At 34.2% G+C, this 13863-nt stretch overlaps 1 protein-coding gene across 2 annotated transcripts; it reads left to right on the top strand.

Moving 5' to 3' along the window:
* Positions 1–485: 485 nt before the first annotated feature.
* On the top strand, positions 486–7921 carry LOC126774979 (solute carrier family 22 member 1-like). 2 transcript variants are annotated; one of them, XM_050496673.1, is made up of 8 exons: positions 486–745; positions 975–1150; positions 1309–1513; positions 4964–5064; positions 5340–5491; positions 5740–6357; positions 6882–7063; positions 7376–7921. In XM_050496673.1, exons 2-8 carry the CDS (start codon positions 1068–1070, stop codon positions 7559–7561), a joined length of 1527 nt encoding a protein of 508 aa, XP_050352630.1. In that variant the 5' UTR covers positions 486–745; positions 975–1067; the 3' UTR covers positions 7562–7921. The 2 variants fall into 2 exon arrangements, with proteins under 2 accessions (XP_050352630.1, XP_050352629.1); XM_050496672.1 differs by having other exon boundaries at positions 874–1150.
* The last annotated feature ends 5942 nt before the right edge of the window (positions 7922–13863 follow it).

Genomic DNA, 13863 nt, shown 5'->3' with positions numbered 1-13863 from the left:
ACGCAAGAACATCGTTTAAATGTCATTTTTAACATTAGTTTCTTAACTACAGACGACTTTGTTCAAAACTACACTTCAAGTGAATTTTATTCATAATCTTTACGTTAAATACTAAACCCTAAAAATATAAGAAATATTTTATTGATAATGTTATTTTACCTATTGTTTGATAAAATGCCATCGCCCTACAATTTAGAAAGTCATTATCATAATTTTCAATGACATTTAAGTACAATTATGTATGGTAAATTATCATTTAATTAATGTTTTATATTTTAATCTCCTTCGTGATGTGTGACAAATAAATAATTTTATTTCGATATTAAAATATTTGCTTCAAGTGTTAAAAGATATAAGAAAAACGTGCGGCGCGCGTCGTTACAAATCGTAACAAATGTTACTCGATTGCTTAAGTTTTCTACGCGTAGTGGTTTACTATCACAAACTTCGTTATCTCGACCTGAACGAACTAAAATGTCAACAATTCAATTCAAGTTACGCTCGGAATCACTCATCGTCAGTTCCCCTGAGCTCGTCAGCCAGCGTCGCTCTTGGCATTTACCATTTTAAATATCGATAACGTTATTATTCTCGTGTCTCGTACGAGGAGTGGACGTCTAGGATGATTATATTCTTAGCGTTTCCTGCAGTGTTGGATGCCCTAATTCTGAGTCGTTATAAATGAGTGAATTTCGTTTGAATAGCTCCCATCCTGTTGTCAAGTTCATTCATTCCCGGTGAATTGGTATGTACGTTTTTTGTTCTTATAACGTTCATTACAATGTCATACGAACATCACCATTCACAATAATTTTATTATTGCAACTTATTTAAATTTAATCAAATGCCAACGCCGCAAACCGCATTTTCCAGATTTACCACAAAATCAAGCTCGATACGTTTTAAATAATAATCAATGATAGAACATCGTGAATACTTGAATATAGCTGAATATGTCCAACAAAATGAATCAGGAGGTGCCCTTAAAGGAAATCGAAGAGGAGCCCGTGCAGCTGGACGAGGTTCTTAGTAAGCTCGGGGCGTTCGGCAAACACCAGCTGTTGACGATGTGCATGCTGGCGCTCGTTTACTCAACCAACTCGATGTACAACGTAAACTATGTTTTTGCCGTAGAAGATGTTAACTACAGGTGAATCATTTATTACTTTAATTGTAATTATAAACTTATGCTTTTTCATAATTTTTCATTTTCTTATTAAAATTTGTAAGACCATAAACTTGCTTACGATTAGAAGATACTTAATTATTATTATTTTGCATTTACTTTATATTGTCTTTTTAAAACAGATGTCAGGTGCCCGAATGCGAATCTGTAATAACCTCGTTCGCCGCCCCCTGGCATAACATAACATCACTCGACCTTGAAAACGAGGGCTTAAAGCAGTGCTTTCGACACCCACCCCTCAACCATCAATGTCTTGTTTTCAACACAAATCGGACGACAGCATGCACGGAGTGGGTTTATGATGTGCCGAACAGCTTTGTAGCCGAGGTGAGTAATCGAGAAATCTACCAACTCGCCGAGTAGAAGTCATAGCACAAACTTGCACATGTTGGATGAAAATCTGCCACATGTGTATCCACCACCCCGCATTAGCGTGATGGAATGAGCTTCTCCTCAAAAGAATTAGACGCATTAGCCTAGCAGAGGGACATTAACACGCTATTACATATTTACTTTAAAAAAACATATGTAGATTAGTACAATTAATAAAGCCTAAGCAAGCAGTTTTGTTATTAACGAAGCGATTTCACCCAAAACAAAGGAAATATCTAGTACTTCGTGACCTATCTACGCGTAGACAATTAATAGTATCTCTTATCAGATAAGACTGGGCACCGGTACACCAGTACACCAGTCGACCAGTTGTAGTACAAAAGGCTCTAGTTTTAACCTTATCGGATCATCTTCAAGTTCGTGACCACTTAGTACAAGAAACATTACACTAATATAAAGGTAATTGTGTATTTAAATTATTTTTACAGTGAGAATATATTTAACTTTCTGGTTATGTAAATTAAATAAAAATAAAAAATAGGCATAGCATATTTATTTCATTAATAATTAAAATAGAGTTTTGTTTTATGATGCCCTGCAAACCAATTTAATAGTTTGGAAGCTATAGTTTTAACAATCCACTATTTCTAGTAACGAATAACAATATTTTTTTAACGAATAACAAATCTATTCCAATAAGATAGCGTCAAGTTAAGAAGACTTGAATCTAAAGCAGTATTACGTGAGTAGAATAATTGATAGAGTATTTAGACGGATCTCGAGGCCCTGAGTTCAAACTCTAGGTCGAGCGGTGCACCTGTATTGCATATACTTGCACTATAAAATATCCAGCGTTGTTGACTAATCTATATAATAAGGCCAACCTCAAGAGAGATTAAGCTGTGGCCGAAATTAGTCAGAAGGACATTATCATCATCAGCGACATAACTTGAAAATAACGTACACGAGTAATCGGTTCACTTAATTTCGTCCCGCCCTAAGCTTTCGATTTAAATGAATGAAGTAAATTTATACTGGAAACTGTCTGAAGATGTTTAATTAAATGTAAGCAATCAACAAAAAACAACAATAAAATATTAATTATATTTCTTTTTTACTCAAAAGGTAGAGGAGGTGTTATCCAGCAGTGGGATATTTACAGGCTGTTACTTAACAGTTATATTCAAAATAAGTATGAGTATAAAGTGTCAAAATGATAACGATAAATAAATTAATATAACTGTTATTGAACGTTGTAAATAAATGTGGCGCATTCGCCTACCGCTAAACTTGATTTAGTCGAGGTATCACTCAATGGTCTGGTTCAGGCTTCAATTTACAGATGTAGAAAATATCTATTAAAGCCGCTACTGTTGATTATTCCAGTTGCTATGGCAATGTAAACGTCGCTGTAGAATTTCATTTTTATTATTAATTTCAAGTCTTATTTGACTGCGGGAAAAATACGACATTGACAAATGTCAAGGTGATAACGTTTTATTATAATGTAATATATTCGATACGTATTTAAATATTATTTACTATTTTAATTTGCTTTAAGAAATTAGTTAAGCAGATGTTTTAAACTTTGATCTTTATTAAATTTTACTAATTATGTAAAATAAATTAGTATATACTATATGTATATAATATTATATAAAAAAATCTTGATAACACTCAATCATAAAGTTATTTTATATAAATATATATTGTTTTAATTACAATAAATAATTTTCAAATTTCAAACAATAGAAAACCTTAATCTCGCAATTAAAATAGGAATTATAATAACCTTTTTATAATCGATTTACATCAGAACAAAATATTAAATTTATAACGACGGCTCCTCACTTCATTAACCTAATCATTTAAGTCAGTTATTTATTAATATTGATTTCCTTATTTTTAAACGAAACGAACTTAAATTCGGTTAGAATTTAGTGACAATTGGATGCGCAGTAGGATTTTTTATTGTATCGGGCAGCCGATACCAATGTCATTGGCATTGAAATAAATATTAATCTTGAGAAGTAAATGCTATGATCCTTGTGCCCGTAGTTACATTTGATGATAGCGTTTACATATGCGAACGTCTAACGTATTGCTACGTCGTACACCTTACTTGTTGAAATGAATACTAATCGATCGTACTTAAGCCTTTTAAGTTCCAGGGGGTAACCAAAGGTATAAGGATTATATCTTGAGTCGTCGTCGCTCCGACGCAGCAGAGTAAAAACATATCAGATCTAGCAAATGCAGTCAATAAGACTAAAATGAACTATGCATCCAATAAAACAAACAATGCGAGAGCCTAGGGGGCAATTTGTTTGCGGTCTGCGATACCGATACTGGTCGGTGAGGCGATTTGCATATTTTTTGCGACCGGTCCGCGGTGCACGAGGCCCGAGTCCGCCTCGAACGTAATATTCCAGTGGTATGCGATAACAAATGGGTACGTCCTGATAAACTATTTCACATATAAAATTATCTAGGAACCGCATGGTGGTCGGTCGTTTTAAGATTCATTTCGATTTTATAATTTAAGACGAAGATCAAACTAAAATTATTTTATATAAAATCATCATAAACGTTAGGAATTCATTACGAGAACTTCAAATCCGTCTCACGCATGAAATAATTTACCGAGATCCTGAACGCTACTTATACCATTTACGTGTGTAGCATGTCTTCTTTACCACGTTAGTCCACTACCTAACACATGTCTGCAAGTCCCGAGGCTTCAAATATGAGATGACATAGTATTGATTTTTCCGCCACGAAATTAAATAGGGTTACAGAGCAGAGTCTACATGTATTTATGCACACGTATATACTATAAAGTCAGTTTTGTGCAGACAATCTTATCTGATATTATTCTGATTAGGTATATTTAAATTTTAGGTATATTTAATAACAGGCACAAGGGACATAACATCTTAGTTACCAAGGTTGGTGGCACATTGGCGATATAAGCGATGGTTAACATTTCTTACAGTGTCTTCTCTCTCTCTCTCTTCATAATTATAATACTAATAATAACTATAACATAATTATAACTCTTCATAATTATAATATAGATATTAACCTTTATACCAATTATGTAAAATGAAAGAACCTGTTTATGTCCCGCTGCTGCATTAAGGCCTCCTATCCTTTTTGAGGAGAAGAAGCTTATTCCACCACTCTGCTACGATGCGGGTTAGTGAATACACTTGTGGCAAATCATCGGACACATGCAGGTTTCCTCACAATGTTTTCTTTCACCGACAAGCACGAAATGAATTGTAAACACAAATTAAGTGCATGTAAATTCAGAACCCCGATTTGTACCCCCTATCTTCGGTTAATATTCACGTATTTTTCACAAAGTCATCAGGACTAAACGACTAAATCAAAATTAAAAAATGTATAATAAAATATAAAGTAAGTTAAAAATGATTACAGTTCGGGTTGGCGTGTAACGACTGGAAAGCAACACTAGTGGGTACGATCCACTGCTTCGGGAGCATGGTGGGGCAACTACTTCAGGGACAGATATCCGACAGGTCGATTTGTGACATATTTAAAAAAAAACATTTTAATGTATATGATCCAAAACTTGACGAACACATCGTCGGAAAATAATTTACATTCAGGATTTAAATACATTTGTATTAAAAAAAAAAAAACAAAAATCAATATCTGTGCGGAAAATGTACAAGCCTCCCTGTTACCAGTGGAAGCAATAAAAAACGGCTATCCATATGTACTTGTTATCTAAATAGTTGTTTATAAATAAATTAATAATCTCACAAAACATTTCGGTGTAAGTAATTTACAGATTTGGTCGTAAAACTGCAGCAGTATTTGCTGGAACGATGGGAGCCGTGCTCGGTCTGGCCAAGAGCTGCGCCAACTCTTATTGGCTCTACATTGTCTTGGAAGGACTAGAGGCGGCCATCGGTGACGCACTATCTCCTATGTTTATGTTAAGTGAGTTAGTTTCCATTTTATTAAAAACACGACATTTAAAAAAATAATTATTGAAATTTAAAATATTTCTAGAAATTATTCAGAAAAAAATGTATCTCCATGTCTATCAGAAATATAAAGTATTGCTGTTCGTAGAGTAACCAACCATAGGGTATAATTAATAAAATAAACAACCATATAACAAAATACTTATGGGTATTTCAATTTTACTAACAGCAAATACGTTAATTTTTTTTTCATTTTAACAGGTATAGAAATCGTTGAAAAAAAACGCGCGGTATTGTATCAGATGATTTTACTAAACTTTTATACGGTTGGTCAAATTATAATGCCCTTTATTGCTTGGACGGTGCCCTACTGGCGCAACTTCCTCAGAGTCATATACGCGCCCACGCTCATTATATTAACTTACTCCTTCTTTCTTGACGAAAGTATTCGATGGCTCTTCAGTAAGGGGAAAAAAGAGCAAGGCATTAAGTTAATAGAAAAGATTGCGAAAAGGAATAATGTCAAAATAGACAAGAATCTATTGAACAAGTTGGACTACAGCGAAGAGAAAACTTCGAACAAGTTGAACGACAGGAAATTGTTAATGAAGACCTTTAGATCCAAGATAATGATGCAGAGATTCCTCGTATGTATGGTCTGGTGGTTCACGATCACTCTGATCAACTACGGTATGATGATCAGCTCTGTCCTAATCAACGGAAACAAATATCTGAACTTCGCATTGCTCATTTTAATGGACATACCTGCGAACATCTTCTATTGGCTGGCTCTAGCTAAGTACAAAAGAAAGCTTCCATTGATCGCGTCCTTCATTGTCGGTGGAGTTTTCTGTATATCGCAGCCTTTTATGCCAAAAGGTACGTCAGATCGTCAGATCAGATTATGTTTCGGCTTTATTCAATTACTTTGAAAAAGTGACGACTGAGTATTTGGTAGAATCTACTTTCACATCCAACTTAAATGCAAAAAATTATGATTGTCGTTTTCTGATTTTTTAACGTTCAGAATAACAATATTTACATTTTAAGGTTAGATTCATCAAAATCAACTCAACTTTGTTCAAGTATGTTCTTATAAGCACACCTGGAACGTGATTTTACAGGAATTCATTGATTGTTAATTCATATTTTTTACCACCAGTTCGAATATAGATTCTACCAACACGAACCAACAAAAAACTTAGTAGTATAAGTTATGTCAATCAAATACAATTTTTATATATATGTATATCCCTACTGAAAATCGACAAATACCAACTCCGTGCTATAAACCAATTACTATCCAACGAGGTCAAAGAGATTACATCATATACATAAAACCTTTGTGCTATTTTAATTCACTGTTAAAACTTAATAATATTTACGTTATTAACGGTCCACAGGCTTGGCTTGGTTGGGACTGGCGCTGTTCATGGCATTCGAGATGCTGGCGACGTTCTCCTACAACATTGTCTACATGTACACGTCGGAGCTGTTCCCCACTTACACGCGTAACTCAATGCATTCCATTTGCTCAGCGGTGGGCCGCGTAGGATCACTCTTGGCGCCACAGACGCCATTACTGGTGAAATTCTTACCTATTTTTAATTACTAATTAGTATTGATTGTATGCTCGTAATTTTTTACAAAGTGGTAGCCTACAGAGATTTTTTTCTGTATTGACTGCAAAACAAAAGATTTGATCACGAATAAAACCTAAATATGTATATAATTAATACATTCATCATTCTTCATTCAGTTACGGATCAAAGTAGCTACCACCAAGAGTCCTGGCACGAACCGTATAAAAATAAATAGAGGTAACTTAGTGAAAACGATACTACGTTTTCACTAAGTTACTTATCCTTGTAACATTTTATTTTTGACTAAATTTCAGATGACATACTGGTCCGGATTACCAGCCTTAATATTTGGTTTAACCTCATTAGTGTCCGGCGCTCTTACTCTGTTCATGCCTGAAACAGCGCGGACACAGTTACCCGACACCATCCGGGAAGCAGAAACAATCGGCAAAAGAAAATACAAACACGATCCAGCCGAAGAGGCATTGAAAGGGACCTAGAACAATGACTATCGAAACGTAACACGATATGAATGAAAAGACAGCAAGGAGATAAAATGAAACGTTAAGTAATATTTTACGGTATTAAAAACATAACCATAAATATGTTTGTCGCATTATAACGTATTTCTGAAGAAAAAAACCCATTCTGAAATTTTAATTATAAATAAACCTGTCACTGGTGTTTTTATAGACCCGTCCCTAATATTATGAGACTAAATTTTTAACTTATACTTGTAAATACATCGAGGAGGGAGTGAGAGGGCAAGCGCGTTGTTATTGGAATCGTGTATGCTATCTAGTTTAAGTGTTGGGTATTTTAATAGTTTGTAAAAATGTTATTAAAGTTTTGTTACATGACTTCTTTTAGTTGTAAAAATATTTTCTTAACAAACCGTTAGTATAAAAACCTGTTTACTTACTATGTTTGGCCGATTAGAAATTCCTTTAATTCTATTTCGAAACCATATTCGTAAGGGACCGAAAATAATAGTAAAACTTCGTCGCTGAGCTAATTTGACACATAAAATGTTTGTTTCGTATAATACGAACTACTCTTACACAATAAGTTAGTTTTAACAAGTTTTTATTTCATTTCAACAGTTAATAATATGTAGTTCAAATATGTAGTTAATATAAAAATCATATTCTGACGCTAAACAGCAACACTCAGTATTATTGCGTTTCGGTTTGAAAGATGAGTGAGCCAGTGTAACTACAGGCACAAGGGACATAACATCTTCGTTCCCAAGATTGTTGGAGCACTGGCGATGTAAAGAATGATTAATATATCTTACATCATCAACGTCCATGGCTGGTGCCTACTTAACATCAGGTGGCCCATTTGCCCGTATATATCATAAAATAAATAAATAATGCAAACAGTTCCACCCAATAGATTTACACACATCTTAGGTGACGCCGATAACATCTGATGCGAGTTCATAGTCAAAGATTGATACATATGATATACTATAGAGGTGGTGGCTGATAATATCAGCTTTGATAGTTAAGAATACTTTAAATACAAAAAGGAATAACAAACGAGTAAAAGCTATTGTATATGGTGTAGAATAAATTAATTAATTTTAAAAGGAAAAAGTAGATGATTTATAATTGGCAAGAAATTTCCTTCGTTGACATTTGAACTCAATGAACCGCGAACCGTTACTGCCTACATTAAGGTACTAAGTTAAGGCCAAGGTACTAAAGTACAAGGCCGACAGACGACGCGTGCGCAGGTGTCGCCGACGCAAACGCCATTAAAATAGGTTTGCCAGTAAACATATCGATACTTTACTTTTAAATTAAGTTCGATATATATTTCCCATCGCTATCGTTTCACGTCGTGACAGTTTTTTTATAATTCCCAAAGTCGTATGATAGAAACGAACAATCAAAGAACAAAAGGTCCATAAGCATCAGTTACCTAACGAGGTGCCTAATAAATTCAATTCTAGGTTCTTGTAGTTGAAGTCACGATGCGACTTGTACTTCGTCAATTTTATGCCCTAACGTAACTTAGCGAGTCGAGACTCGAAATTCCGCATCCTTCGAGTCCAATAAAGGATGAAACATTTTAAGTTTTAAAATCGAATATCAATCAAATCAATGTAATTTTACTCTCACGCCCGCAAACATAATAAATCCATTCAACGGTTAAAAATAAATGCAATAAACTTAATTATATATATGAATATATATGAATTACCAAGCCTATTACACAAGGGTGACCAGATGGCCTGGGGTCAGAGTGACTGGTTTGGAAAGCGGCGAACTATCTTGGCTGTATCTAGAACGCTTACTGAATCTTGGCTCAGATGATGAACGAGATGGGATGATTTCAATAGACGCTTCAAGCCGCTATAGTTACTTTTATTGTTACACTACGGAACACTTAGAATTGTTATCGAGAGAAGCTCGTCATTTGTCGAAAAATTTAAAATTTTCCATCGAAACAGGGACGTGACTTTGACGTGTTCCCTATAATACGAATTTATCTCGATAAATAACGTAAAGTAATTCGTATTATTTTTTTTTTATCAAGAATCAAGTTAAGAGTTTTATGAAGTAAAACAATCGAGCAATTAATCGGATTATTATCAGTAGAGCTCACTGTTAATGGGTCAAAAAATAAAATACAAAAGTAATCGTTATTTACTAGTATCCAAAGTAATAAAATGTGTAACGATTCGTCACACGAGAACCGCTTATAGCAATACCGTTGTAAGATGATGTTTTACGAGTCAAAATTCATCCAATTGTGGAATATGGAAAATATTCTTTATTTTATTAAATGTTTTGATATTTTTAAACTCAAAGATGTGAGTCGTGGAATTAACGTGTGAATAACACATTAATGTTCCGACCACAGCTAATAAATAAAGTAGCTTGTGAATGAATTTCGTTAAAACGTGCTATTAAAGTCTCGTTTTGTGGTTTCTTACTCAAGCTGTGGGTGTAGTACAGGCCTACTATGTAGGCCTAGGAATTTATTCGTCTCATCAAATTTGAGGCGCTAGTTTATATTTATATAATTATTATTTATTTTAGAAATATAATAAATTAAAAGCCCTAAAAAATTGTGCAAAGCAACGGATAAACAAAATATCCCAATATATATTTGTGCAACGGAATGAAACAATATATTTCTTAAGAGGTCGATACGATATCGGCGGCGCTTCCCTACCCTGAGTTATGTTGACAAAACGTTCGGACACGGCACGCTAATGCAACGGCAAACCTAAACAGTACCTCGCTACGAGCAATAAACTTAACTTGAAATGGCATATAGCTGGCTAGTAATTCTTTTGTGCAGCAATGTATATGGTTTTACAAAAGGATCCCAGAAAGCGTACAAGTTGCCTGTGTTGCTAAATTAAAAAATATATATATAAATAAAAAATATATATAGAATGTATATATATTAAATATATATATATATATACATTCCTGTGTGCAAAAGGTTATCGTACAATAAGTGAGTGTATGGTAATGAAACGATTGCCTCCTGGCTAATTTTTGTTATATTGAAAATTTGTAACAAAATCCAAGATTTGACTAAAACAAACCGTCGAGTTTCTTTTGCTGGTTGTTGTCAAATTAGTATTTCCTTTTCCGAACCGGCGGTAGGTTGTAATCTGACAACCAACAAGTAAGTAAAATGTTTCTACATTGAATAAAGGATTTTAATACGCTAACCGCTTGCTTTTGTAAAGGTTACTAAGTCTTCAGTTTTAGAATACAAAGTATAATACCAGACGAAAATATAATCTTAAATCTGCCGAGTTTTGTCTAATGCCAATGTGAATTTTCTAGATTATATATCATATCATACGAACTACGGATCGGCGAACATAGATTATTCTTTATTTCTTTCATGTTTATCCCTGAACGCATGCCACTTCCATCGTATATTAACCTAAGGTGGGGCTGGCGCACCCAAATATTTAAGCAACAAACAAATTTTATATAAAAAAACGATTGTCTCTTCAAGTGCATAAAACAGTTATTGAATTACCGGTCCATTTCCAATATCCTAAGTGATTGGAACTGAGAACTGTTTGCTCAAGAAGAAATAATGATGTGGTGTGTGATATATCATCTTCATATTAAGTAGCGGCCTGCCAACGTCCCACGCTCACCATCGCTGAACCAGCGTTGGACGCTGGTGGCCAATTTTCAGCACAAAATAATATACACACGTAAAGAACATGATGGTACAACTAGAATTTTTGTTTCGTTTAACATATTATGTACATATTATATTCTAATATTAAATCCATCTGTTTTAATCTTGTAGGTACAAAGATTTATATTTAGAGTTTAATGTCGTGAGAGTGGGTAGCTATAAGAAAAAAACATTTCTTAATCATTGGTAGTTAAAAAACATCTCTGTATTTTATTTATTTATTATCTTCATTACAAAATTATTCAAATCAAAAATCAGGAGCCACATTTAGAGCTATTTAACTTATTCAAACAACACGTTATAAATTACACACAGCCCATTAATTTTTAATAATTAATTATTGAAATAATATTATTTGATTATTATCGCTTTTCGATAGTATTTCAGTCATCCAGATACAAGAAAAATATTAATTGAAGTCATAAATATGTCTAATAGATTCAAATTCAATCAAAGCTAACTTTCACCGGCACCTGCATATTTATATATAAGTATGTATGTATACATTCGAGTTCTTAAGAGCACATGTTACTGAAGATGTTCGATAATGCCATTCAACTTGAACCTGAGTCCGCTGTCTTACGCAAGCGTTGAGATATTTAAATTAAATCATCTCTCGAGCTCTCGTGTTCGCGCTTCGATTAGACCTCAATCACACTTTGCTATTACCCGACTGTGTAGTAGTAAAGTAGAGTAATGTATTTTTAATATTGGCCTACATCTCCTCTCATCTTGCATACGCGCACATTTCCTCACGATGTTATCGCCCATCGCCAAGCACGAGTTAAAATAAATTAGGCACATGAAAACTTAATTAGCTATGTCTGTATATACATATATAAGTAATCTCAGCTTCAAATAAAAACCTCCAAAATACACTATTTTTATATATTTCAGAAGCATGGACTGGTTGCAGTTGGTAGAAAACCCTCTTATGTAAGGGGGGCTATAGACAGTGAAGTTGTGAGATGAAAATTTAACAAAAATGTAAGCCGTTCAATAAAATATATTCTGCAAACTATCTAATAGAACTTGTCAACATTAAAATAATGATTCTGTTCTATTCCTATTTATCCCTTCCATCGTATTAAGTTTTTCGAAAACAGATACTTCATGACCGTCAAGTCTATATACGTATATCGCCTATAAACGCTACTTCAACATTTAAATTACCATATTGAGTGTAACAAGATCTTAAATAGAATAAGAGTCAGAGTTTTGAGAGCAATAATATTCGTCACGGTCCACATCCACCGCGGAGATTACAAGCAATTAACATTCCAGAGAATGTTCTAAAAAAACTCTTAAAGATTCAATAAGCTTTGATATTATTTAATATCATAACAAGACACGCACGAGAAGGAATACGAAGCGAATTCACAATTTAAACTAAAAACCGAAATATTTATCGCAGTAGGTATTTAATCACTACATATTAAAAAACAAAGACCCGCCGGGTCGGTCTAATTGTTTGAACGCGATATTCTCTGAAAGTACCGATTCCCATACGGTTTCCATCAACGTACGGAGTGATTCATCAGGAAGGTTTAGATGTATAGTTTATAAAAGTTTTGTGATAAGAACATTATGGCTCGAAGAGTGTACTTCTTAGCCTCATAAAAATAAAAAAGTGAAGCTAAAATTCGCTCTGAATATAGCAGGAACAAAAGCGTGCAATATTCATCTAGTAGCAGTAAGTACTACCCATTTACCCGTATGCCGTATGTAACTTTACCGCAAAACAACAATAATATTGCTGTTTGAAGATTGAGTTAACCGACATAATTACAAGCACAAAGAACTCAGTCAGCTGTTAACAGAATATGCATAAAATATACTAAATTAGTTATATTCTGACATTGTAAGCAGTGTTTAATGCCCTTCTTCTACCAAGTAATTTAAATCCTAATAAAAAAAGCGAAGCCACAGCTACGGTCATTTTTTGTTTTATAATAAATATGTCCCTTGCTCTTTTAAGAATGTGCCCTTTCCCCAACCAAGAGTTAATTTATTTAAAAGATAAGTAAATTTGAAACCCTTCCTTAAAATGCACTTCATAAGCGAGGGTCTGCGAGCACATTACTAACGATAACCTTTGGGCAGTTCCGTGAGAAGTGTTTTATCAAAGCCTAATTTGAATTTCGAAACAAATTGTAATTCTCTTAATTGCTGAAAGTATTTTTCTTTATTATTTATTGTTTAAAATGAAACTAAATTTAGGACTGTCTCTATTGCCGGCATGGTCGGATTGAACACTTCTGCACCGAAGATCGCGGAATTTTTTATGCGCTATTTAAAATTAACATACGTTTTAATGATAATGACAATTTTTGGCAGAATGAGACCGTGGGGTGGCATGGTGAGCAGAGTTCCTCCGCTAATCCGATCCGCCGAAGATGACCGGGAAGGAGGCGTTAGCGCTAAGCGCGTACCTTCTCCACTCGGTTTAAATATCGCCGGTGTTAGGTGGGTTCCCTGTACCCCGAAGACACGCATAAGGAGGCTAATCGTCAGGGCATCACGGTAGTATGCGCCCAGAATTGACGAAGTGAGTACCAATAGTTTTTTAGTGAGTATTCCGGTTCACTTAGGGCCGGTGAGTCTTACATAT

This window comes from Nymphalis io, chromosome 17, assembly GCF_905147045.1.
Source record: "Nymphalis io chromosome 17, ilAglIoxx1.1, whole genome shotgun sequence".
Taxonomy (NCBI): domain Eukaryota; kingdom Metazoa; phylum Arthropoda; class Insecta; order Lepidoptera; family Nymphalidae; genus Nymphalis; species Nymphalis io.
This window is presented reverse-complemented; position numbering and strand designations above follow the sequence as displayed.